The sequence below is a fragment of the Macrotis lagotis genome, chromosome 1 (genome assembly GCF_037893015.1).
Source record: "Macrotis lagotis isolate mMagLag1 chromosome 1, bilby.v1.9.chrom.fasta, whole genome shotgun sequence".
NCBI lineage: Eukaryota > Metazoa > Chordata > Mammalia > Peramelemorphia > Peramelidae > Macrotis > Macrotis lagotis.
In genome coordinates, this window is record NC_133658.1 from 525431959 (window position 1) to 525458706 (window position 26748).

Here is a 26748-nt window from a genome sequence, read left to right on the forward strand (position 1 = left end):
TTTATATTTGAAATCTGGACCCATAAAAAGGAAATATTTTGAATAGTTTCATTATAGAGCCTATCTTTATCTTTGTTCATATATTTTAAAAAAGGTTAGTAGGAAAAATTAGATTTTTGAAGTATTATTTTAGGGTCTTAATACTCTTTGCAAAGAGCTGATAATTGAAGTCATGAAAGAATATAGTTTGTAGATATAACCTTTGGTTTCATTTTTCTCTGTGAGAGGCAGTGTATTATTTTGTATAGACAGTTGAATTCAGAATTAAAAAGACTTAGTTTCAAGATCTATTTCTGAAATTTCTGGATGTCTGACTGTGGGAAACTATTTTGTCAGTCAATGACTCAGACTATGATCTAAAATTAAAAGTTTTATAGTAGATACTATTTATTTTGTTTGAATAATAGAAGTTCCTCAAGCAGTTTACTTTTATCAATGAAACCATTATTTGAAAAACACTTTCCTTGACTTTAAAGACAATGACAAAATAAGTTTTTTTAAATCATGTTTTCTTTTAGTTATCTATGAATGTTGCAATCTGCTGCCAAGTAATAAATTATCTCATTGATAATAGCTGGATTTTAGGTTTAGCTCCACCATTTGCTAGCCCAGTGATATGGGAAAATAAACCTAGTCTTTCTGCACGTCATTTTTCTCACCTGTGAAATTTGACTGAACTAAGCCATCTTTAAATACCCTGATAGCTCTAGCTTTCTATGAAACCATGATCTTGACAGAATAGAGCTAGGGGCCAAATACAACAAGGGAAATGTTTTATAAAGAAACTTACAAAAGTTCACACTTAAAAATTGAGGAAGAGGTATCTTGAAATATAAAAATAAGATGTCAGTGTAAATTAATTTTCCAATATTTCAATTAATTGATATGCTTATTCATGTGGGATTCTCTCCAGCAGTAAAAATAACACATTCATGATTTATATTTTTATGTGATTGCTATCCATATTGTCCTTTAGATTCTCCACAGAGGAGCATAGGTTCCATCCTGGAACCTTCTTGTACCATCTCTCTTAACCTTTGAGTCATCTATAATTATGTTTATATCATTTTATGAATAAGAATATAGTTTAAGGAAATAATAGTTCTACTATACTCTAGACCTCTTAGGTCATATCTAGAGTGTTGTATTCAAATCTATCTGCCATGAATGCCATAATTAACTAATTCAAGCATATCCAAAACAGGTCATTAAAGATGAAATTGAAATTGAATTTAATAAATGAGATTGTGTAAATAACTTAATATTGAAATATTGAAAATATTGTGAAATATTTAACAGAGAAACAAAGCAAAATTAAACTTAGTCTCTACTCTTTGTGAGCTTAAAATACAAGATTAGAAATACATATTTGTAAATGGAATGCAAAAAATGCAATACTATAAGTGTATCAGGGAGGTGGAAATTAAATTCTGTGAGAGAAAAGAGAAAACTTCTGCCTCTAGGACCAAGGGTGTCTTCATGAAATAGAAGTCATGTAAGCTGGTGGGATATCAATAGTCAGAGACTGATTGGGACATCATTTCAGGAGTAAATTATATGAACAAAACTATGTATTGGGGGAAAAATAGAAATATTCCCACAAATTGTAAAATGAGTATAAGTAACTGATATGAACCTTCTATGGTAAGTTGTTATAAAATTCTTTAGGGTCTAGATTGATGGGAAGAGGAATGTGAGCTTACTTCAGCAAACAATAGTGAACTAATAAAGAATGTTGAGAAATGGAATCAAATTATTTAATCTCTGTAGTGGGACAATTAATTTTGCAATGTTATAAAGGCAGGGAGACCTTTCAGAAAAAACCAGATGAGAAGTTATAAATAGCTAAAATAGGGTTGTGGTAGTAAGAATTGAAAGGAAACAATGCCATTATTAGGTTTGTTTACCAAGATTATTAGAAAAAAAAGGAAAAGACCCTGTGTGTTCTAAAATATTTATAGCAACTCTCTTTGGGGATGTCTAAGAACTAGAAAATAGGGGTCCAAGAATTGGGGAATAGCTAAGCAAGATGTGGTATATAATTGTGATAGAATACTATGGTGCTATAATAAATGTTGAACTCAATGATCTTAGGAAAAATCTGGAGAGACTTGCATGAAATAATGAAGAGCAAAATGAAAACCAAGAGAACATTATATTCAGTACCAACAGTATTGTTTTAACACAACTCTGAGTAACTTTGTCATTTTGACTACTATAAATATCCAAATTCACAACAAAAGATACATTAAAGAAAGGAGGGAATAAAAAAGGAAAGTTACATGATGACTTTATTATATATTTAAAGAGAATAGCAAGTTGTACATAAACAATTTGAAGTATCATGTACAATCAATTTTTTTTTCTTTTCTACTATGTAATGGAAATGCTTATTTCATTTTTTAAGTTCAGAATAAAATTAAATTAACTTAAAAAGAATTGAAAGAAAAAAGCAGATGTAAAGTATAACTTAGAGTTAGAATCAATAGAATTTGGCAATTATTTTGATTTGGGAGATGAGAGAAAAAGAAGCTTCAAGGATAAGTGAAATGGAAAATCACTCTCCCATTAAAAGTATTAGGCATGGCAGGAAGAGTCACTTTGAGATTTGTTAAATTTGTTGAATGTTAACAGTATGTCCAGCTGGAATTAAATAATAGCTAGTTATAAATTAAGGTTGAATACCCAGGCAAGGGAAATATCCATTCAATGCTGATATTTGAGCCACAGGAAAAAAGAGATAGTAAAGAACAGAGTTAAAAGGGTGTCTGTCTTTGTGTGTGTGTGTGTGTGTGTGTGTGTGTGTATCTGTTTGTCTCTCTCCCTCTGTCTCTCTGTCTGTCTCTGTCTCTCTCTCTTTCACACACACACATACACACAAAGACTTTTAATTCTTTTCTTTTGATCTCTTCTTTTCCTATGGCTCAAATATCAGCATTCAGAAAGACAAATAAGAAACAGAGAGACAGAGACAGAGAGAAACATAAGAGGGTCAAATATGATGTTTTAGAGTCTAATTTCTTTAGAGGATTAGGAATATAAATCTAGAATATAAATCTAATTTAAAAAGTTAAGTTATGAAGAAATGGAAGCAGATAAAGAAAACTACTCTACTATATTTCCCTTTATTATGAAAAAAGTAGAAAAAGTTGGATAGAAAAGGAAAAACTAAAGAGGAAAAAGCAGAGATCATCAATGAGGCAAGATATGGACCAAAGGACAGAGTGAAATAAGTGACAAGAATGTGGTTGAGTTTAGATAGCAGAGAATTGAAATTTGTGGAAAAGTCAATTTGGAACTGAAGCTACATTGTAGTATTTTATCCCACTTCTGCCTATTTTAGGGAAGGCAGTCATCTTTGTTTGTTTGTTTGTGTGTGTGTGTGTGTGTGTGTGTGTGTGTGTGTGTACATGTATTTTCATAAATAAAAAATTAGCAGAAATTTTTGGAATCATATTTTGTCAGGAAAGTTTACTTTTAATCCTGATGGAGAATGAGCAGGAGCGACCTGAATAATTTTCTAATTCATATATTTAGACCTAGATTTGGATTTTTTCTTTTACACCATAGCCAACCTTTATAGAAGCATAAAAGTTTAATTATATTTTGGAAGAAATTTATATCAAATTACATAAAAATAATAAATCAACAGAGATAATTGAACAAGAGTTTTAGTTGAACAAAAGTATATAAGTGGTTCTATCTTAACTATGTAAATCCAGATGATGTATTGAATGAATTCTTTGGTATTTTTGTTGATATAATATTTTTAAAAAAGAAAAATTAGTCATTTTTATTATTTTTCAGTCACTTGAAAGCTTAATGCGGCATCCAGATGATAACCGAAATCAGATTCGAGAACTGGCACAGACATTAACAGATGGTGGAGTTCTAGATGAACTAATCAATGAGAAACTGGAGAGATTTAATTCTCGATGGGATGATCTTCATCAAGAGGTAAGATGAATATGATAGTCAAGATCTATTTAACTCAATAGTGAATATCTTCTAAACCTTGACATTATTACATTAATATGTATATACATATATGTATATACATATATATATATATAAAACTATGTAAAATGTCCCATATAAATGCCACATATATATTGTTGCATGCAAGAAATAATGATATTTATGTGAGTATTCAATTCCAAATTCCAAAAAATTTATGAAACATCTATTGTGTACAAAATGCCCTCCCTCATAAAAACAAACAGAACCTATTGTCAGTAGTTTACATAAGTAAATACAAACTTTATTTAAAGAAATACAAAATGCAAAGTAATTTTAAGAGGGAGAAAATGTTAAATGGGAATGGAAGAGGATCAGAAAAGAATTCTTTTCAAAGGTAGCTCTTGAATTATGCTTCAAATGAAACTAAGGATTCTATCTGATGAAGATAAGGAAATAGTGTTCTCTATAAAAGTAGTAAAGAGAGGGAATTTGGGCAAAGGACCATGAACCAAAGATGATGTATATTTGTAAACTAAGCAAGTTAATTGTTTCACTGTCCTAAATAGTGTGATTATATTTATTATTTCTGGTATATAAATAATGAGCATTTCTTGTGATCTAAAAATAATTGATACCTTTATTTTTATATCATCTTTATTTGCTAATATATCCTTTCTCCTCTCTCAGGCTATAATTAGATAGTAATACCTATAACAATGAATGATTGAAAAGTATTTATTGAATGCTTATTATGAACCATGATCTTTGGCACCAAAGAAACATAGTCCATGCTCTCAAGAATTTTATATTCTGAGGCAGTTAGGTGGCACAATGAATAGAGCACTGACCCTGGAGTCAGGAGGATCTGAGTTCAAAATCGACCTAACGTTGACCTTGGGCAAGTCACTGAACCCCAATGCCTTAAATAAAATTTAACAAAAAAGAAGCCATTATTCTAATGGCTGACAAAATTCATTTAGAAGTATGGTGGTCCAGGAAAGAAGTTATGATTCAATTTGTCAGATTACAAGAGAAAAATAGTGCATTGATATATCATTTCTGGGGACCTAGAGTGGTAAAGGGTAATGGTTATTTGATTAGAATTCTCTGAAAGAGCATTGGGCAACATTGCTAGGGTATAGTGTTCTGGTGTCAGAGCATAAAATAGGGAGGGGAAAATAAGAGAAGGGAATAAGAATTTATATAATACCTACTCTGTTCCAATAAAATGCTTGTAAGTATTATTTTTTTTACAATTATTATCTCAATTTTTAATTATTTCCTCCTCTTCTTCCTCTTCCTATTCTTCTTCCTCCTCTTTTTCTTTTACCCTTCCTTTCTCTTCTTTTTGTCTTCCTCCTCCTTCCCTTTTCTTCTTCTTCCCATTTTCTCCATTCTTTCTTCTGAAAGTATGAAACTAATTAACTGTTGAAGTGATAATAGAAGATTCAAGGATAAAAAATGTAATAAACTGACATTTTAAAGAGTTTCAATGGCCAACTACTTAATGACTTTTATAGCAATGTGAGGCAATTAAATCATAGAAAATTAAAGGATAGAAGAGTTTTAGGGTAAATCACACCCCCTAAATTCTTTCTTATAGAAAGTATTCTGCTTTTGAAAGGAATATCAGTTAAATAAAGAGTAATTTTTAAAATGCCTCCCTTGGCTTTCTGATTTCCCCAAAAGTAAAGTGATATCATAAAGAAAAGGACCCCCAAATTTTTCTTTGATAGACAACATATAAATATTCTTATTCTTTACTGAATGACTTTTTAAAAAATTTTTCACCATTTCAGTCTTTGGTCAAATGTGCAAATGATTTGAAATCAAATGATTAAGGTAAAAATACATAGTATGAAATTTTGACAAAACTTTTAATTAATGAAGATAGGAGTTAAAGGTCCATTAAGATATGTTTGCCTTGAGGAGTAATCTGGATCTCTTTAACTCAGCAAAAGCCATTACTAAACACATTGTAGATGGGTCAGAGAACTTAAAGGCAAAATTTGCCTTTAAATCTTCCTTTCAATATTTGTAGTGAATAATTTGAGAGTTGAGGGACAATAAAATTTTTCTCCTAATAGCAAAGCAATAGGCAAATCAAAACTTCTTAACTTAGTTAATGTCCTCAGCAAATTCCATTATTCTGACCTTTAATTTACTGAAATGAAATCAAGTGATAGATAGCAATAATCCTGTTCTACATCTTCAGGGCTGTGCTATTCCATTTATCTCTTTTAAAAGGAGTTCATAGTACAAAGATGTAGTTATTTAGATTAGTTTTGTCAATCATCCTGATGTTTTGACTAGATTTTTACTGAGGTTACTGCTTACTATAGGGCAGACAGTCCCAGATTATAGTGTCCTAGGACATTTATGTCCTAAGCAAGGGAATTTTAGAATTGAATTTTTTAAAAATACAGTTGTAAATGATTCTAGTTAAGAAAGAAAATATCATGGAGTAGTTTCAGACAATAGGAATTTTGATTTTTGGTAACTAGCTAAAGCATAAAGAGTAATTCCTCTTTATTTTTTTAAATTCTGGATAACAATTATTTGACAGGCATTTATTAAGTTCATTCTTTCAAGCACATATATACCAGAAGTAGAGATACAAATAAAAAAGAGAGGCATATTCTGCCTTCAAGAAACCATCTCTATTTGACATTTGACATTGACATTTGGCATATAACTTCAGTCTAGTTTCAGGATGCCTACTCATCAAACCCCTGCCCCTCTGTACTCACTACACAAAATGATTTAGTAAAATGAGTTAAATGAAGGTTGAATTTCTTTTCCCCTAGTTCTCTTTCAAGAATTAGATCAGTTCATAAGATCTAATTCCCCCTTTTCTACAAAACAGAAAAACAGAGGAATGTGATGTCTATGAAATTAAATAAGTTTTTTTTATTAATCAGAGAAGGAAAAAAAGCATATACATGGGAACTGTCTAGGCTATGCTGAACAGAACACCAAGTAAGGAATGAAGAAAGTTTATATATCTTTTGAACAAAAGAAAGGTGGACTTGGAAAAGAATGAGTCAGTGAGCACATTCCCAAGGGTAGGGGGAGTGAGGAATTCCAGTTATCACAGTTGTGGTCCTTTGATACTCATTATTAGAAGACATTCTTGGTGAAGCAGTCCACATTTCAAGGATTGAAAACAGACAATAAGATAAGTGAATGTAAAACAGGATGTATCAGAGAACACTATAGTCAATAATTCAAAAAATCTCTGAAGATAAGGATTTCTCTTGAGGATCCATAAACCACTAAATGACTCAGGGTTTACTTCAGAGCCAAAATGAACTTAGAGGTGGGTTTATTTTCAGTCATTGCAAAGGATCGTTGATATGTCAAACTATTCTGTATCTTAGCCAATTCAGTCAATTCTCAAAATAACCCTTCTTGATTACCTGGATAATTGGAGAACTCAAAGACAAATTCAACTGTGCAGTAGCTTATGTAATTCTTATTATTACAAACCATCCCATCTACTGCTTCCATGCATTTATATAAATTACTTCCCTTAAGCTGAAATGTTTTATTTCTCTAATTTCTTGGAGTTTCTGAAAAGTCTCTTCAAGACTCAGTTCAGGTGTTCATATCCTTGAAAAGACCTTTTCTGATTCCCCAATCACTTTGCATTTCTTTTTTTCTTTTCTTTTTTTTTTTTTTTTAGGTTTTTTGCAAGGCAAATGGGGTTAAGTGGCTTGCCTTAGGCCACACGGCTAGGTAATTATTAAGTGTCTGAGACCAGATTTGAACCTAGGTACTCCTGATTCCAAGGCCAGTGCTTTATCCACTATGCCACCTAGCCGCCCACTTTGCATTTCTTTAAAAAAAATATATTTTATTTTATTTTCCATGGTTACACACTAAAACAAGTTTAAGCATTCACTTTAAAAACCTTGAGTTTCAAATTTTCTCCCTTTCCCTCACACCAATCCCCTGCACTGAGAAAACAATTTATTTGATATAGGTTAGAAATGTTTATTCATTAAAAACATTACCACAATACTCATGTTGTAAGAGTAAAATAACCGGGTGGCTAGGTGGCACAATGGATAGAACACTGGTTCTGGAGTCAGGAGTATCTGAGTTCAAATCTGGCCTCAGACACTTAATAATTACCTAGCTGTGTGGCCTTGGGCAAGCCATTTTACCCCATTGCCTTGCAAAAGCCTAAAAAAGACCCCAGTAAAATAACCCTACCAAGAAAACTTAGAGTTAAAAAAGTATGTATCAATCTGTATTCAGACATCATCAGATCTGTCTTTCGTATGAACAGTATTCTTCACCATAAATCCTTTAGAGTTGTCTTATGTCACAGCATTACAGAAAAAAGGTAAGTCAATAACAGTTGATCATCCTACAGCATTGTATATAATACTTTGTATATAGTACATTTCCCAATGCATCTGTTCATGTAGGTTTTTTTACTGAGAATATCCTGCTCATCAGTTTTCATAACAGAAGAGCATTTCATCATAATCACAAAGCCCAATATATTCAGCCATTCCCCTACTGATGGACATTCCCTCAATGTTCAATCGCTTGCCAGCAGAAAGCAACTGCTAAAGAGGTCCTCTTCCTTCCTGTTTTTTTGTCCTCTTCTAGTATATAGACCTAGAAGTAGCATTGCTAGGTCAAGGGGTAGGCATTGTTTTATACCCTTTGTACATAGTTCCAAATCCTTTCCAACTTCTGTTACTCTCTCTGTGTCCTATTAATGAACCCAATAGAAATAAGGTTCTATCTAGCTGCAGGTTATGAATAGATAAAATACAGTATTAGAAGATGCCATGTGGAAAAATCCCTAGATTTATGATCAAAGGACCTACATACAAATCCTAGCACTATTATTTGCTACATGAGTGGTCTTGGAAAATAACAAAAACCTTTATCTTTAAAAAAAAAAGAGGCAAAATCCCATGATCCTTCCATTTTTGAACCTTATGAAAAAAAACTGAAATCACGTTTTGTTGCCTTCAGAATAATGAAATTTTACAATGTTGTCCCATGACCATGAGTAATATGAGAGGTGATATTAAAACTCTAGATTCAAACCATTTTGATGAATGAAGAAGTAAAACATGCTTTAAAAAAACCACTGATATTCAACTTATTTTCTATTGAAGAAAATATTTTCTGGTAGAAAATACAAGAGATAGGAATAACTCTAATATTGGTTTATTGATCAAATCACTTTTTATGGTTAAGTAGAGAATTTGAAATGTTCTATGCTTAATGGACATCAAATCAGCAATGTGTTTGAAGATAAAAGTGTCATGAACTACTAAATTTTCCCTGAAATGGTGAGTAGAAGGGGAAGTCAAAATCAGCTAAGAAACCAAATGTAAGTTTAGTTTCCATTAATAACTTATAAAATGACAGTGGTAGTGTTGCTGTACACTGACCTAATTAAGTTGAATTTGTAGAACTGTACTCAGCATTGGGGCTACATTTAAGGGGAGACACTGACAAGTTGAAACATATTGATAATAAAATGACTAAAATCATTAGTCAACTCAAAACTGTGTCACATGATTATCAAGGAAGGCAAAGGAATAGCTAACTGGGAGTATCTAATCTGAATATTGCATATAACATGCTATCAGTTTTTCAGTATTTGAAAGCTTGTCATTTAAATGAAGGCATTAATTTAAATTATATAGTTTCAGAAGTTTAACCAGTATCAATGGAAGTTATGGGTAGACAAATTTCAGTTGACTATAAAGAAAAAAATTAAATCAAAAATCTTTCTAATAAAATGTTAAAAATCCAAAATTAAATAAGATAACTCTTCCAGTGGACTTGTCTTCCAAAATATTTCATTCACTTGCTTCTCAAAGCTTTTCAGATTTTAACCCAATTTAATTCATAAACATTATTAATTTCATATTTAATAAATCAAAGCAGACACAAAGATAAAATAAGATTAAGTTCATTTTTCTTAAAATCATCAAAATAAAATATTTCTCTAATACACATATGAAAGGTGCTAAATGTAAGAGGAATGTACACATTACAGTTGACTATGAATTTAAAGCTATATCAGCAAAACTCTATACAAACAAGGGGGGGAGCTAGGTTACACAGTAGATAGAGCAGCAGCCCTGGAGTCAGGAAGACCTGAGTTCAAATTCAACCTTGGACACTTAATAATTGCCTGTGTGACCTTGGGCAAGTCACTCTTAACCTCATTGCCTTAAATAAATAAAATTTTAAAAAAATTGTACACAAGCAAAAAAATTTAATCAAGATGCCAAAAAATAAGTTTAGGGATTGGACAAGCAAGAATTTTCTTTCTAGTTGGACTGAGACTAAACATACCTTCAATTGCTCTTTGAGTTAACAATCTACTTTTCCTCCCTATCTTTCTATAACTTCTGATTTACCTTAGCTCTTTATTTTTGTTTTGTTTTGTTTTTTAGGTTTTGTTGCAAGGCAAATGGGATTAAGTGGCTTGCCCAAGGCCACACAGCTAGGTAATTATTAAGTGTCTGAGACTGGATTTGAACCCAGGTACTCCTGGCTCCAAGGCCATTGCTTTATCCATTATGCCACCTAGCCGCCCATTAGCTCTTTATTCTGATATTTGATGTTACTGACCAGCTTCAGTACTAAATTCAAGAAATAGCCATAACACTCTGACTTTATACAAGGTATCTTGAAGATAAAAATATCCTCTAAAATACTTACAGTTGAGTATATAAGATCAAGTGGTTTTGAGGAAAGAACAGATATTGAAGTCTGAAGACATAATTACAATCTTGTATCTATAACTCATATCTCTTTTCTTTATCTCAATACAATCTGTAAAATGAGTTGATAATTTTGGTTATTTGCATCTTAAAATTCTATAATTCTATGAGAAATTTCTATAAAAAGAAGCTATGATAGTACAAAAAAAAGATACAAGTTCTAAGAAGTCTTAGCACCTGAATTGAATGAATATCTAGAGATGGAGATGGAGATTTAAGTTTTTTAATCATCCTTATTTAAGCATGCAGCTAATGTGATTAAAGGCATAGATGCAAAATGAGATAAGTTTATAATATAAAGCACCAGAATGTCTACAGAATGCTGACTCTTCTAGTTCTGACTATATTTCAAGACTATCTGCCAAAATGTGTCAGTGAAAGTGTTCACATTAATAATAAACTACATATTTGAACTACATATAACTAGAACACATGAGAGCCATGGAGTTAAAAGGTAAGCAGGAGACCAATACTATATACATGAATGAAAGGAAAACACTCATCCAGCAGTGGGGAAGCACTGAAGGTTTTTGAGTAGATTAAAAATGTCCTCATAATTCTTATGTTATTATATCAATGAAAGATAGAATGGAAATAGATTCTAGAGACAAAAATGCTATTTAGAGAATACTACAATATTCCAGGATAAAAACAATGCATCTAAACAAAGGTAGTTACAATGGAAGGGCAAAAGAAAGAACAAAAATGAACAATAATGATAATGCAGAATCAGTGAGAATTGGCAGTTGATTAGTTATAGAAGGTAAAGATGAGGTTTTGAGCCTCTCTGACTCCTAAAATGGAAATACAAATAGTAGAAGTAGGGAAGTAGGGAGTTGAAGATTTAGTGATTGATTCATTAATGAATTTATCAAAATAAACACTTTAAACACAAATTAGAAATCAAAATTATATTGTATAATCTATGTGAGAGAAAAAAATGAGTTAGACTATAAAATTCAGGAAGGACAAAGTTTCTTCTAAAAATGACAAATAGTCCAGCTTATTTTTAATTTTTAGAGTGGTAAGTATAGAAATGGAAATTTGACTAGAGTGTATGTATGGTAAGGAGAGAGAATCTTAAGGTGAGGATGTAATTCTTTAGTCATTGGCAATAGAAAGCCACTAAATGGTTTTGAGTAGGATAATTGAATTTCAAAAGAATGATTTAATAAAAAGAATCTGGTGTCAATGTACACCATTAGAATATGATAATTTTAATAAACTATTTGAAGTAGTCCAGACAGCAATAATAATGTCTTAAATTATGTGACAGTGTCAGTACAAAATAAAATATGAAATAAGAAAAGAAAAAGAGACAGGAAGGGAGAGAAAGGGCAGATTTGCTAGTATATTTGATATGAGAATAAGATTTTTCAGAACTGGAGCCATGATTAATAGAGAAAATCAGGGGCATCCATGTTATGCTGTTTGAGGTGAAATCTTAGACCGGTGCAAGATGGGCTAGGTTAAAAACATTTGCAAAGAATGATTTCATTAATCAGGAATGACAGTCAGAAGTTCGATGATGATCAGACACCTTGTAGTTCCAACAAAAAAGGATGTCAACTAGCAATCTGGTGGTATTATTACCATGACTCACTGGGCAGCTTCTAGAAAACCAAAATCTTTGGGTTTCAGGGAGAGTATGGTTGCAAACCTGAGAGGAAAAGGCTCTACTTGTGATTAGACCATTGTGAGACAGGCTTAGATATACTGTGTTGTCACCAGAAAATCACATACTGGACCTTTTGCCCAGCATTGCTGGAACACTATGGCACACCATTGATTTGGGAGAGAACTCTATCAATAAGGCCAAGGACTCCCACAGCATCTGAACCTCCATCAGAAGTTTTGTTTCCTATCAAATGAGGTCAATGGGTGAAACATTTCTGAAAAAGGTAATAACAAGGATGACTCTGTACAATATTCCCCCCAATGTTCAGGTCATGCCTTCATTTGATGTCATGGTCTTCTTCAATTATGAAGTAAACATCCACAACACAATATGAAGACAAAGGGAAAATGGAAGGAGTCAAGGATAACTAAATAGGTTTGAACCTAGATTACTGAGATAATGATACCATTAAAAACAAACAAACATGAAAGTCCAGAGGTGGACCTTTTTATTTAAAAAAAATTTGAAGACGGGGGCAGCCCATTGGTGCTGTGAATAGAGAGAGCACTGGCCCTAGAGTCAGGAAGACCTGAGTCCAGGTCTTCAGACATAATAATTACCTAACTGTGTGATCTTGGGCAAATCACTTTCCCCATTACCTTCCCAAAACAAAAACAACAAAAATAAACAAACAAAAAAATCAAAGATTTCTGGAAGCAAAGCAAAGATGGTAGAGAGGCTAGCACCCTCAGCAGAGTACTCCCAACATTCCCCAAAATACCTCAAATTGAAGTCTAGAGCAACAGAGCTGCTCAGAGTAAAATATTCTTAAACAAAGAGAATTTTGTGTCATGGGGATGGAGGATGCCAGAGCTCACATGAATGAAGCAGCACGGATGAGATTAGATGGGGTGACAGCAGTAGCTTCAGGAGCTCTCAAGTCAGATGGTGATGATAGATGAGTATGTGTGTATGGGGGGGGGGGGGGAGGTGCCTCTAGTCTATTAGGCTGAAAAAGATTACAGGTCATTATTGTGACCCTGTGACCTACTGAATGTAGGGTCAAATGTTGTTTGGCAAATGCATTGCTTAAACCCACTTCTGTACCATAGTTCAAAAATAGAAAGAACCACTTCTGGTTAAGAGGGAGCAGGAGCCTGAAGAAATGCTTTCAGTCACAAAGCATGAGGAACCCTAAAGAAAATTACTGATTGCAATTCCAAGGAATCAGAGACCCTTCCTGGATAAGGACAAGAGTACAAACAGGGCAGCTAGGTGGCGCAGTGGATAGAACACCGGCCATGGAGTCAGGAGTACCTGAGTTCATATCCGGCCTCAGACACTTAATAATTACCTAGGTGTGTGGCTTTGGGCAAACCACTTAACCCCATTTGCCTTGCAAAAACCTAAAAAAAAAGTACAAACAGTAGCCATGTTTCTCCCAAGAACACAAAATCTTGGAAACATCCAAAGCTTCCAAATATGCAAAAATGACTGAAAACAGAATTGTGAAAAATTTTGAAACATGAGGTAGTGCTTCTCTCTTGTACTGTTTACTGGAAACAGAGTTCAACTTTAACATAAAGTTCAGAGTCAAGAAATAGACTGGAAAAATGAGCAAACAACAACCAAAAAAAAGAACCTGTCCATAAAACTCTACTATGGTGACAGCATGGATAGAGACAAACCTCAGAACATAAAGTCAAAACAGTTACAAGTAAAGCCTCAAAGGAAAAAAAAAATAATGAATTGAACATAGGTCCATGGAAGAGTTAAAAAACAGTGAACTTCAAAATCAAATAATAGTGGTAGAGGAAAAATTAGAGAAAGCAATGAAAATGAAGGAAAAAAATTCTGAAAAGCAATGAATATCTTGGTAAAAACAACACCAAAAATATTGAAGAAAACAGCTACCAGCAAAATGAGAACATCTGTAAAAAAGGACTGGATGATTAACCCTATCAAATCCTTTAGAGAAGTCACAAAGAATGAACACTAAAAGGAAAGTTATACACTTTAGGGCACAACATTGGCAAGAAGTAGCATTTTTTCCCCCTGGGATTAGAAATAAAGGATGAGAGACTGATAGAAGATGAAAAATTACTTTTAGGTATCAAGAGAAGTGAGTTGAGGGGACTTCCGGCCAAGATGGAAGAGAGAAGACAGGCACAGTTCTAAAGTCTCCTGATCTTTCCCCATCTACCATATAAAACAAACCTTTTAAAAGAAATCTGACCCACAAAACCCAGAAAGAAAAGCCAGGGGAAAGAACATCTACCTCAGGATTTGTCTCCAGCAGCAGCATTGGCCAAATTCAGGTGGGTGAGTCTGGGCTCAGCAGGAGGATCAGCTCTGGATCAACCAGATTAACAGCTGAATTGGAGCCAGGAGTCTAAGGGCCTGAGAACCGGACCTGCTGGATCAGCACTGGGGATAGACGGCAGGGGCTTGAGTCAACTAGGGAGTAGAGGCACTGGTGTTGGTGCTGTCCCCCGAGAGCTTGTGGACAGGGCTCTGGGGAGAGCTCCGGTGCAGGAGACCTGCAGACACCATCCCTGGCCTCCTCTGGACTGAGGAACTCAGAGTCCAGGCCTCCATTACAGCTCAGACCTCTTCCTGGAACAAATGCGGCCTACTTCTGCCTCAGGCCCAGGTGTGTGAGCAGAAGAACCAGCCCAGCTGAATAATGATCTCAGGCCAGGGTAAAGAGCACCACAGATTGAAGGCAAAAGAATTCAATAGCTCCAACCTATCCCTTCAAGCAAAGGGAGAAGGCTTCAATCAAGGTCACAAACAACCAGCATCTCCTACTGGCCAGAAAGAGAAATTGCACTCAGTGAGTAAAGCCTTTAGTGATCCCAAGGCCCTGTGAACCAGCCCCTCCCCAACCCAAGGTCTTAGCAAAATGAAGAAGGGTCAGCGGAAAGGTGGATCCATAGAAAAATTCTTGGAAGGGAAAGACCCTAACTCAGAAAGACCTAGAACCTCTGAGGAGAATACAATCTGGTCTTCAGCACAAAAAGACTTCCTTGAAGAAATAAAGAAGTAGCTTAAAAATTTGGGAGAGACAATTAATACCTTGCAACAAGAAAACAAAACCTTAGAAAATACAATTGGACAAATACAAAAGGAGAATAAATCTCTCAGATCATCAATTGGACAATTACAAAATGAGAATAAATCTTTCACATCATCAATTGGACAAATACAAAATGAGAAAAAAATCTCTCACATCATCATTTGAACAAATACAAAATGAGAATAATTCTCTCGGATCCTCAATTGAGCAAATGCAAAATGAAAATAATTCTCTCAAAATCTCAATTGGTCAAATGGAAAGGTCTTTCAAAAATAGGATTGACCAGTTGGAAAAGGAGTTGCAAAAGGTTAATGAAGAAAATTCCTCCCCCCCAAAAAAGAATGAAGTGTACAGAAATTAATGACTCCACGAGACAGCAAGAATTGGTTGAACAAAATCAAAAAATAGAAAAAAATAGAAGAAAATGTAAAATACCTCATCAACCAAACCACTGACTTTGAGAATAGATAGCGGAGGGGCAACCTGAAAATTATAGGACTTCCTGAAAACATTGAAGAGAGAAAAAAAAGCCTTGACTTAATATTACAGGATCTAGCAATGGAAAACTGCCCTGATATCATGGAATCGGAGGGCAGAAAAAGATCCTAAAATGAAAACACCGAGAAATGTTGTGGCCAAATTCCAGAACTATCAGATAAAAGAGAAAATCCTGCAAGCAGCCAGAAAGAAACAATTTAACTATCAAGGAGCCACAGTAAGGATCATGCAGGAACTGGCTACTTCAACATTAAGGGATCGAAGGGCCTGGAACAAGATATTTCCAAGAGCAAGGGAGCTTGGAATGCAGCCAAGAATCTACTTTCCTGCAAAGCTGAGAGCCTTCTCTTCCAGGGAAAAAGATGGACATTTAACAAAATATATGAATTCCAAAAATTTCTGATGAAAAGACCAGAGCTAAACAGAAAATTTGGACATCAAACAGGAGGTTCAAGAGACACATGAAAAGGTAAAAAACAAAAGGGGGGTGGTAAAAGGCAAAAAAATGCTATCCAGTAAGTTGAAACTGACTATATCGCAGTATGGGGAAAAAGATTCTCATAAATCTTGAGAACTGTAACTCTAACAGAGGGAATATACCTAGCCAGAAATGATGGGAATTCATGACCTATCCTTAGACTGTTATCTAAAGAGATGTAAGTGACTTTAACCCCATTTGGGAGAAAGACTCTAATAACTCTCAGGAATTTTGACTCCATTCTATAAAATGTACTGAACTAGAAGGGACAGACACTCAGAATTTTCTATGACTTAGATTGAATGCTCTAAATATACTACCTCCTTAAAAAGGGGGACAGGAAAGAGATGGGAGGAGGGAAGGGATTGAATGGGGTAAATCTCATTATACCAAGAGGTACAAAAAACCTATGGTAATAGAGGGGAAGAAGGGAGCAGATGAGAAACACCTGAATCTTTTTCTCATCAGACCTGGCTTAAAGTCAACCTACACATACTCAGTTAACTTATAAAACATCTAACCTTTCAAGTATTAAAAGGGGAAAAGGGGAGGGAGGATGGAGAAATGGAAGGGTAGTGGGGGGGAGGGGGAAATAACAAAAGGAAGGGAAAAGGAAAAAAGGGAAAGGGGAAAGAAAGGGGAGGGGTGATATAGGAGGTCAAACACACTGAAGGAGGTGGTATTCAGAAACAAAATAGTGGGGAATATGGATAAGGGGGGAAGGGGGAAAATACAAACAGAGGGAAGATAGCATGGAGGGCAATAAAGAATTAGTAATCATAACTTTGAATGTGAATGGGATGAACTCTCCCTTAAAATGTAAGCAAATAGCAGAGTGGATTAAAAACCAGAATCCTACAATATGCTTCTTGCAAGAAACTCATTTGAAACATAGAGATACATATAGAGTAAATGTAAAAGGTTGGAGCAAAATATATTTTGCTTCAGCTGAAGTAAAATAAAGCAGGGGTAGCAATCCTTATCTCAGACAAAGCAGCAGCAAAAACAGATAGCATAGTGCTAAAAGAGATAAGGAAGGAAACTTTATCCTCCTAAAAGGTACCATAGACAATAAAGTCATTTCAATACTGATATATATATATATATATATATATATATATATATATATATATGCACCCAGTGGGATGGCACCCAAATTCTTAGAGGAGAAGCTGAAAGAACTACAGGAAGACATAGACCACAAAACTCTACTAATGAGAGACCTCAACCTACTGCTATCAGATCTAGATAAATCGAATCATAAAATAAACAAGAAAGAAGTTAAGGGGGTAAATAGATTGTTAGAAAAATTAGATATGGTAGACTTATGGAGGAAACTGAATGGGGATAGAAAGGAATATACCTTTTTCTCTGCAGTACATGGAACTTATACAAAAATTGACCATGTGCTAGGACATTAAAACCTAATGATCAACTGCAGAAAGGCAGAAATAGTGAATACATCTTTCTCAGATCACAATGCAATAAAAGTCATATGCAATACTGGGCCAAGGAGATATAGACCCAGAAAAAGTGGAAACTGAATAACCTTATTTTAAAAAATGAGTGGACCAAAAAACAAATTATAGAAAGAATTAACCATTTTATCCTAGATAATGATAATAATGAAACAACATAACAAAACCTATGGGTTTCATTCAAAGCAACTCTCAGGGGATATATTATAGCTCTAAATGCTTATATGAATAAATTGGAGAAAGAGGAAATCAATGGACTACACATGCAACTAAAAAAATTAGAGAAAGAACAAATCAAAAATCCCCAATTAAATACAAAATTAGAAATTCTAAAAATTAAAGGAGAAATTAATAAAATCGAAAGCAAAAAAACTATTGAATTAATAAATAAAACCAAAAGTTTGTATTATGAAAAAACCAATAAAATGGATAAACCTCTGCTCAATTTGATTAAAAAAAACAAAGAAGAAAACCAAACTGCTAGTATCATAAATGAGAAAGGTGAGCTCACCAATAATGAGGAGGAAATTAAAGTAATAACTCAAAATTATTTTGCCCAACTCTATGCCAATAAATTTGATAATCTAAGTGAAATGGATGAATATTTACAAAAATATAAGTTGCCCAGGTTAAATGAAGAAGAGATTAAATACCTAAACAACCCTATCTCAGAAAAAGAAATTCAACAAACCATCACTGAACTCCCCACCAAAAAATTCTCCTGGGCCTGATGGATTCACAAGTGAATTCTACCAAACATTTAAGGAACAATTGGTTCCAATTCTATATAAAATCTTTGGAAAAATAGGGAAAGAATCAACTCTTCCTAACTCTTTCTATGAAACCAATATGGTGCTGTTACCTAAACCAGGAAGAGTTAAAACAGAGAAAGAAAATTATAGACCTATTTCCCTGATGAATATAGATGCAAAAATCTTAAATAAAATCTTAGCAAAACGATTACAAGTTATCATGAGGATAATACATTATGTTCAAGTAGGATTTGTTTCAGGAATGCAGGGTTGGTTCAATATTAGGAAAACTGTTAGTATACTCAATTATATCAACAACAAACCTATTAGAAGTCATATGATCATATCAATAGATGCTGAAAAAGCTTCTGACAAAATGCAGCATCCATTCCTATTAAAAACACTAGAGAGTCTAGGAATAAATGGACTGTTCCATAAAATAATTAGCAGTATCTATCTGAAACTATCAGCAAGCATTATATTCAATGGGGATAGGCTAAAGGCATTCCCAATAAGAATAGGGGTGAAACAAGGGTGTCCATTATCACCACTACTATTCAATATTATATTAGAAATGTTAGCATCAGCAATTAGAGAAGAAAAAGAAATTGAAGGAATTAGAATTGGGAAGGGAGACAAAACTCTCACTCTTTGCAGATAACATGAAGATATACCTAGAGAATCCCAAGAAATCAACCAAAAAACTACTAGAAACAATTAGCAATTTCAGCAAAGTTGCAGGTTATAATATAAAGCCTCATAAATCCTCAACTTTTCTATATATGTCTAGCAAGATACAGCAGGAAGAGCTAGAAAGAGAAATCCCATTCAATGTAACCTCAGACAATATAAAATACTTGGGAGTCTATTTGCCAAGACAGACTAAGAATCTTTTTGAAAACAATTATAAAACACTTCTCACACAAATTAAATCAGATTTAAATAACTAGGCAAATATCAACTGCTCATGGATAGGTAGAATTAATATAATAAAAATGACAATTCTACCAAAACTAAACTATCTGTTTAGTGCCCGACCAATCAAAATTCCAAAAAATTACTTTAATGAGTTAGAAAAAAATGTAAGTAAATTCATATGGAGAAATAAAAAGTCAAGAATTGCCAGGAGCTTAATGAAAAAAGTGCAAAAGAAGGTGGCTTAGCCCTACCTGATCTAAAATTATATCATAATGAATCAGTCATCAAAACTATTTGGTATTGGCTAAGAAATAGAGTGGTGGACTAGTGGAATAGACTAGGTATAAAAGCAGGAGGTGATTATAGTAATCTGCTGTTTGATAAACCCAAAGAGTCCATTCATTGGGATAAAAACTTCCTCTTGGTTAAAAAAACTGCTTGGATAATTGGAAGTTAGTGTGGAAGAAACTTAGATTAGACCAACACCTAACACCCTTTACCAAGATAAGATCCAAATGGTTACAAGACTTAGACATAAAAAGCAATACTATAAGCAAATTAGAAGATGAAGGACTAGTTTACCTGTCAAATCTATGGAAAGGGGAGCAGTTTATGACTAAGGAAGAGTTGGAAAACATCACCAAAAACCAATTAGATGATTTTTGATTACATTAAATTAAAAAGCTTTTGCACTGATAAAACCACTGTAACCAAGATCAAAAGAAATGTAGTAAATTGGGAAACAATGTTTACAACTAATGATTCTGACAAAGGACTCATTTCTAAAATATACAGAGAATTGAATCATATTTTTAAAACAAAAAGCCATTCCCCAATTGACAAATAGTCAAAGGATATGCAAAGGCAATTTACAGATGAGGAGATCAAAGCAATTCATAGCCATATGAAAAAATGCTCTAAATCATTAATTATTAGAGAAATGCAAATTAAAGCTTCTCTGAGGTACCACCTCACACCTCTCAGATTGGCCAATATGACCAGAAAGGATAATGATCATTGTTGGAAGGGTTGTGAGAAATCTGGGACACTATTACACTGTTGGTGGAGCTGTGAACTCATCCAACCCTTCTGGAGAGCTATTTGGAACTACACCCAAAGGGCAACAAAAATGTGCATACCCTTTGACCCAGCAATACCACTACTGGGTCTATATCCTGAAGAGATGATGAAAAAGGGTAAAAACATTACTTGTACAAAAATATTTATAGCAGCCATGTTTGTGGTGGCAAAGAATTGGAAATCAAGTAAATGTCCTTCAATTGGGGAACGGCTTAGCAAACTGTGGTATATGTACATCATGGAACACTATTGTTCTATTAGAAGCCAGGAGGGATGGGATTTCAGGGAAGCCTGGAGGGATTTGCATGAACTTATTCTGAGTAAGATGAGCAGAACCAGAAAAACACTGTATACCCTAATAGCAACATGGGAGTGATGATCAACCTTTATGTACTTGTTCATTCCATCAGTGGAACAATCAGGAGCAATTTTTGGCTGTCAGCAAAGGAGAATGCCATCTATATCCAGATAAGGAGCTGTGGAGTTTGAACAAAGTTCAAGGACTATTCCCTTTAAGTTAGAAAAACACAGATATCTTATTGTCTGATCTTGTTACCTCTTAGTTTTCTTGTCTCTTCTCTAAGGATATGATTTCTCTCTCATCACACCCAATTTGGATCAAGGTACAACATGGAAACAAAGTAAAGACTGACAGATTGCTTTCTGTGGAGGAGTGAGGGGAGGGAAGTAAGATTGTGGGAAAATTGTAAAACTCAAATAATATCTTTAATAAAAATTAAAAAAAGAAATGAGTTGAGGGAACTTCTGTCACCAAAACTCATTCTTCATACAAAGAAAGAAAAAAAAAAAGGAATTAAATACCTGACGAATAATGAGCAGTCCTGAGATAGACCTGTGGACTTCACAAGAATTAAAAACATGTGTTGTGGCCACTGTATGAAATGTAATGGGAGTACAATGTTATAGGAATAAAAGTTATAATGAATTTCTGTTTGATGTCTATTTTTTTTATATCCTCAATTTTGTTTTAGTAATAAGTTCATAGTTTATTTTTCTCCTTTACGTTTTGGTTTAAATTTATTGACATTTATTCTGAAATTTGCCTTTATCTCAGTAAACCCAGTTTTAATTCTTCCTAAGGAAAGGCAAGTATTCTTCCCCCTAGGGCACATAGGTGGTGCAGTGGATAGAGCACTGGTCCTGGAGTCAGGAATACCCGAGTTCAAATCTGGCCTCAGACACTTAACAATTACCTACCTGTGTGGCCTTTGGCAAGCCACTTAACCCCATTTGCCTCCCAAAAACCTACAAAAAAAAAGAATACTTCCCCACACAGAAAGACAAAATCAACAAGAGGAATTTAGTTGATCTGCTTCTCATCAATGAGTATACCAAACAGAATATGGAACAAATGAACAGTTTAATTCCCCATCAAAGTGAAAATCTATATAGAAGCAATAGTGTCTAGTCAGTTAGTTTCCCTATTGAGTAGTTTCATATATTCATAGAATCTAGGTTTTATAAGACCACACAGATGAAAAAATTGGGTTCAGAGGTAAGATGGCTCAATTTATAGAACACTGGACTTGGAATTAGGAAGACTTATTTTCATTAATTCAAATCTCACTTCAAATGCTTATAAGTTATGTGATCCTGGGCTTAGCCCTGTTTGCCTCAGTTTCCTTACCTAGAAAATGAACTAGGAAAAGAAATAGCAAACTACTCCAGTAACTTTGCCAGGAAACCCCAAATGGGGTCTTGAAAAGTTAATCATAATGACTGAACAGTGGCAGCAGAAAGGTTAAGTAATTTGTCCAATGGCACATACAATACTACATAGTGGAGATATGATTTGAAAGGTATTTGATTGTGAATTACAAGTTCTAAACATTTATGAAAAAGAACAAAAATAGAGAAAAGAATACATTCTTTGCTTGCTTATCTATTTATAATTCTTTCTGATCTCTGTACCTAGACATATGAATATATAGGGGGAAAAAAGACTGGGAGAAGAAAGGGCAGCTGTTTTCTTCCATAGCCTCACTGTTTTCCTCACTGGCCTCAAGCGGAAAATAAATTATGCATCATTGTCATTCCTTTGGAATTTAAATTTAAAAAACTATCTTTTTAAAAAAACCCTTATCTTGTTCTGCTATTTGATCACATTCATTTACTTATTCAACAAATAGTGGGTTTTCCACAATCAAATGAAGAGATCTATGTTACATCCTAGCTCTTTCATTGATGAAATATGTGACTTTGAGCTAGTCACTCAGTCTTTGATTTTTGATTTTCTCATCTGAAAGTTAAGGTTAATAATATAGCATAATAATAATAATATAACATAATAATAATAATAATAACATAAACACTACCTATTTCAAATTATTGTTTAGAAAATCCTTTGTAAATCTGAAGGTTCTATATGAGTTATCACAGAAGAGATTACCTTTACTAAAATATGATAAAATGTCTTTCAGAGATAAATTTGAAAAAATTATTTCATTACTTAGCCTGGATAATAACTTTATCTCCTAATGACAGGTGAACTCCTTTTCAAGTCATTCTACATTTGGGCTGTTGTCTTAAAAAACTGTTAAGGAAAAGTAAAATAATCTGCATTTTATGCAAAATATTCCCTGTTTTAGGATTTTTTTTCAATTATTCAAAAAATAATTTTAAAATTGTCCCAATTCCCTTGGATATTAGTCTACACAATCTTTTTCCTTTCTTCCAATATGTGGATATAATCTGGTTCTTTTCATTGTCATAGTCAAGTCATTTGACATTTGTCCTTGATTCTATCCCATACCACAATCTTCCTTGACACATTGTCCTCTCAATCATCTACCTTTCCTTTCTAGTTTTCATCCTTCTCTATCTACTTATGTTCCTTTATCCTTGAAATATTCCTGCCTTTCTCTTACTAATAAAGAAAGCAAAACAAAATAAAAATAGTAAACTTTACCAGACTCTACTATACTCTTTTTTTATTTTTAATGGTTTATTTATTTTATATTAGTACATTTTAGTACATTAGTAATTTTGTTGTGAAAGTAAACATAAACCCAAAAAAAGATAGAGAAACCTCAAGAAAAGTTAGAGAAAAAAAAGGAAACCAGATTCTGTCAGCTCAGTCTCTTGGATGAGTTGCCTTCTTTATCATAAGTCCACCAGAGAAGTTGCTTTGATATCTTTTCCCACAGTCACAATTACTAGCTTTATTCCCCTTCATTGTAATCCTCTCTACTCTCATTTATTCTATTCTCTCTTCTGTTGCACTCTGTCCCTATTCAGAAGTGTATTGTATCTGACTACCCTCTTCCAGGATCTTCTCTCTCTTCTATCACCTACTTCCACCCTCCCTTCTTCCATTCCCCTTATCCCATCCCTTGCTTCTCATTTTTCTCTAGGTAAGATAGATTTCTCTACCCTACTATCTGTATTATTTCTTCACTGAGCCATTTCTAATGAGAATGAAGGCTTACTCATTCCCCTTCTCCTTCCCTCTTTCACTCCTGTGAAAACGTTTTATCTTGACTCTTATGTGAAATATCTTAGCCCTTTCTTCCTCTCCTTTCCCTTACTCCCAGTACTTTCCTTTATCACCCATTCATTCAATCTTTATACTATATTATACCATTATAATCAGTTCCCTCCTGTGCCTTATATATGCTCTTTTTAACTGCTTTTATAAATGAGAAGGTTCATCTGAGTTATCAATATCTTCTTCCCATGCAAAAATACACACAGTTCAATATCATTAATTTCCTCATAATTACCCTTCTCATCCACTCTCTCTTATGCTTCACCTGAATCCTGTACTTCAAGATCAAACTTTCTGTTTAGTTTTAAAGTCCCCTGTTTCATTGAAAGTCCACCTTTTCACCTAAAAGTGGATGTTTAGTTTTGCTGGGTGGTTGGTTCTTGGTGATAATCCAAGCTCTCTTGCCTTCCAGGATATCATATTCCAAGCCCTATCAGCCCTTAATGTAGATGCTGCCAAATCCTGTGTAATCCTGACTGGAGAGCCATGGAATTGTTTGTTTCTGGCAGCTTGTAGTATTTTCTCTTTGATTTGGGAGTTTTGGAATTTGGCTATAATATTCCTGGGAGTTTTTCTATTGGGATCTCTTTCAGGAGGTGATCAGTGGATTCACTCAATTTCTATTTTACCCTCTGTTTCTAGGCTCTCAGGGCAAATTTGCTGCATTATTTCTTGTAAAATGAAGCCTAGGCCTTTTTCCTGGTCATGACTTTTGGGTAGCCCAATAATTTTTAAATTATCTCTACTGGATCTGTTTTTCTGGGTCAGTTGTAGTTTCCAATGAAATATTTCACATTTTCTCCTAAATTTTTTTCATTCTTTTGGTATTGTTTTATTGTTTCTTGATTTCCTCACAGAGTCATCAGCTTCCATTCTACATTTTGAAGGAATTATTTTCTTCAGAGAGCTTTTTTCTCTCCTTTCCTAGATGGCCAGTTCTGCTTTTTTAAGACATTCTTCTTTTCATTTGCCTTTTGGGCTGCTTTTTCCATTTGCCTGAACTATTTTTAACATATTATTTTTTCAGTATTTTCTTCTTTCACCAATCTGTTGACTTGGTTTTCATGCTTTATGTGCATCACTCTCACTTTTCTTCCCATTTTTCCCTCTACCTCCTTTACATGTTTTTCAAAGTCTTTTTTTGAGCTGTTCTATTGGCTCAAAACATTTCCTACCTCTCTTGGAGGCTTTGCATAAGGAAGCTTTGATTTTGTCATCTTCTGAGGGTGTATTTTGGTCCTCCATGGGACCAAAGTAATTTTTTATGGTCAGGTTTTTTTTTGTTTTTTGTTTTTTGTTTTTTTTTTTGCTGTTTGCTCTTTTCCTCAGCCCATGACAAATTTACCACAAGGTCTTATGAGAGGCTCTGACTACACTCCTGGTTTGTATTCTAGTCTGTTTATTGACTACACATTCCCCTCTTCCCTGCAAATATGATGAGGGACCCTGCTCCTCTATGGTGAATGGGGGCCTAGACTGAGACCTGGATCTGAGTGTGGGCAAACAGTAGAATCCTGCCTCATAGATAGTGGTGAGACCTCTACAGTCTCCTCCAATCCCCTTACAATCTATGGGTATACCCTCTGGAAGAGCTGGAAGGTTTCCACTGCAAGGGTTCCTCTGAGGAGGGCATTGGTCAGCTCACTCTGATGCCACAAAGTTCCCTCACCACTTCTTCAAGCCATCCCTGCAGATCTCTGGGCCAAGAAGTCTGGATACTGGCCACACTGCCACAGAATCAGGTGCCACCAGGGACCCAGGCACCCCTTGGGCTGTTCCTGGAAGGATGGAGCAGGTTTGCTGCAGCTTGGCTTGGCTGTGGCCTGCCTGTGGCTTGGCTATGCTGCCATGTGCCTGCACTATGGTTCTTTCCAACCCTTGTCCTGGTGAAACAGACCTTTCCTGTGGATCTTTTAAGTTATCCTGGACTGGGAAATTGTATCACTCAGTATTTCTGTGCTTCTATCTCTCTAAATTTTGGGTATAGTCATAATTTGATGGCTTTTGGAGATTTGGGGGGATGAATTTCCAGGAATTCCTTCTCTCATGCTGCCATCTTGGCTCTACCCCCCTCTATCATTCTCTTAAGCTATCATCTTTAAGCAGTTCTCCTCTTCTCAGCAAAAATCCTTGATAAAGCTGTTTATGCTTATTTTGTCCTTTCCATTTCTCTTCTTCCTCAGTCCTTTGGAATAGTTTCTAAGCTCATAACTCAAGTGACATTTCTCTCTTCAAAAATGCCAATGATGCCTTATTTTTGAAAAGCTAATGGATTTTTTTTGTCTTCATCTTTGTTTAACTCTGCTTTACTACACAATTTTGACCATTTTGCTATATTCATGGATACTCTGTCTTTTCCAGTTCTCATGAAATCATTCTCTCCTGATTATTTTCTCACCTATAAGACTTCTCATTCTTGGTCTTCTTTTCTTTCTTATTATTTAACATGTCCCCCTACCAAAGGTATTCATAGGTATTCCCCCAGGCTGTGTCCTCCTTTTCCTTTTCCTTCTCCTTTCTCTCCTCTACCTCCTTTCTCTTTTCCTCTTCCTCACTCTCCTCATTCCCTTATTTTTTGCAGATGATTTATAGAATAATATCTAATCAGA

The 26748-nt window shown here is 34.3% G+C and overlaps 1 protein-coding gene across 7 annotated transcripts in view; it reads left to right on the forward strand.

The window, feature by feature from the left end:
* The window catches only part of DMD (dystrophin), a 2282785-nt gene that overhangs the window by 876433 nt on the left and 1379604 nt on the right, over positions 1–26748 (forward strand). For all 7 annotated transcript variants that reach the window (XM_074220296.1, XM_074220284.1, XM_074220285.1 and 4 more), the window contains one exon: positions 3808–3957. In XM_074220296.1, coding sequence (XP_074076397.1) covers positions 3808–3957 — 150 coding nt within the window. The remainder of the gene's footprint in view (positions 1–3807; positions 3958–26748) is intronic.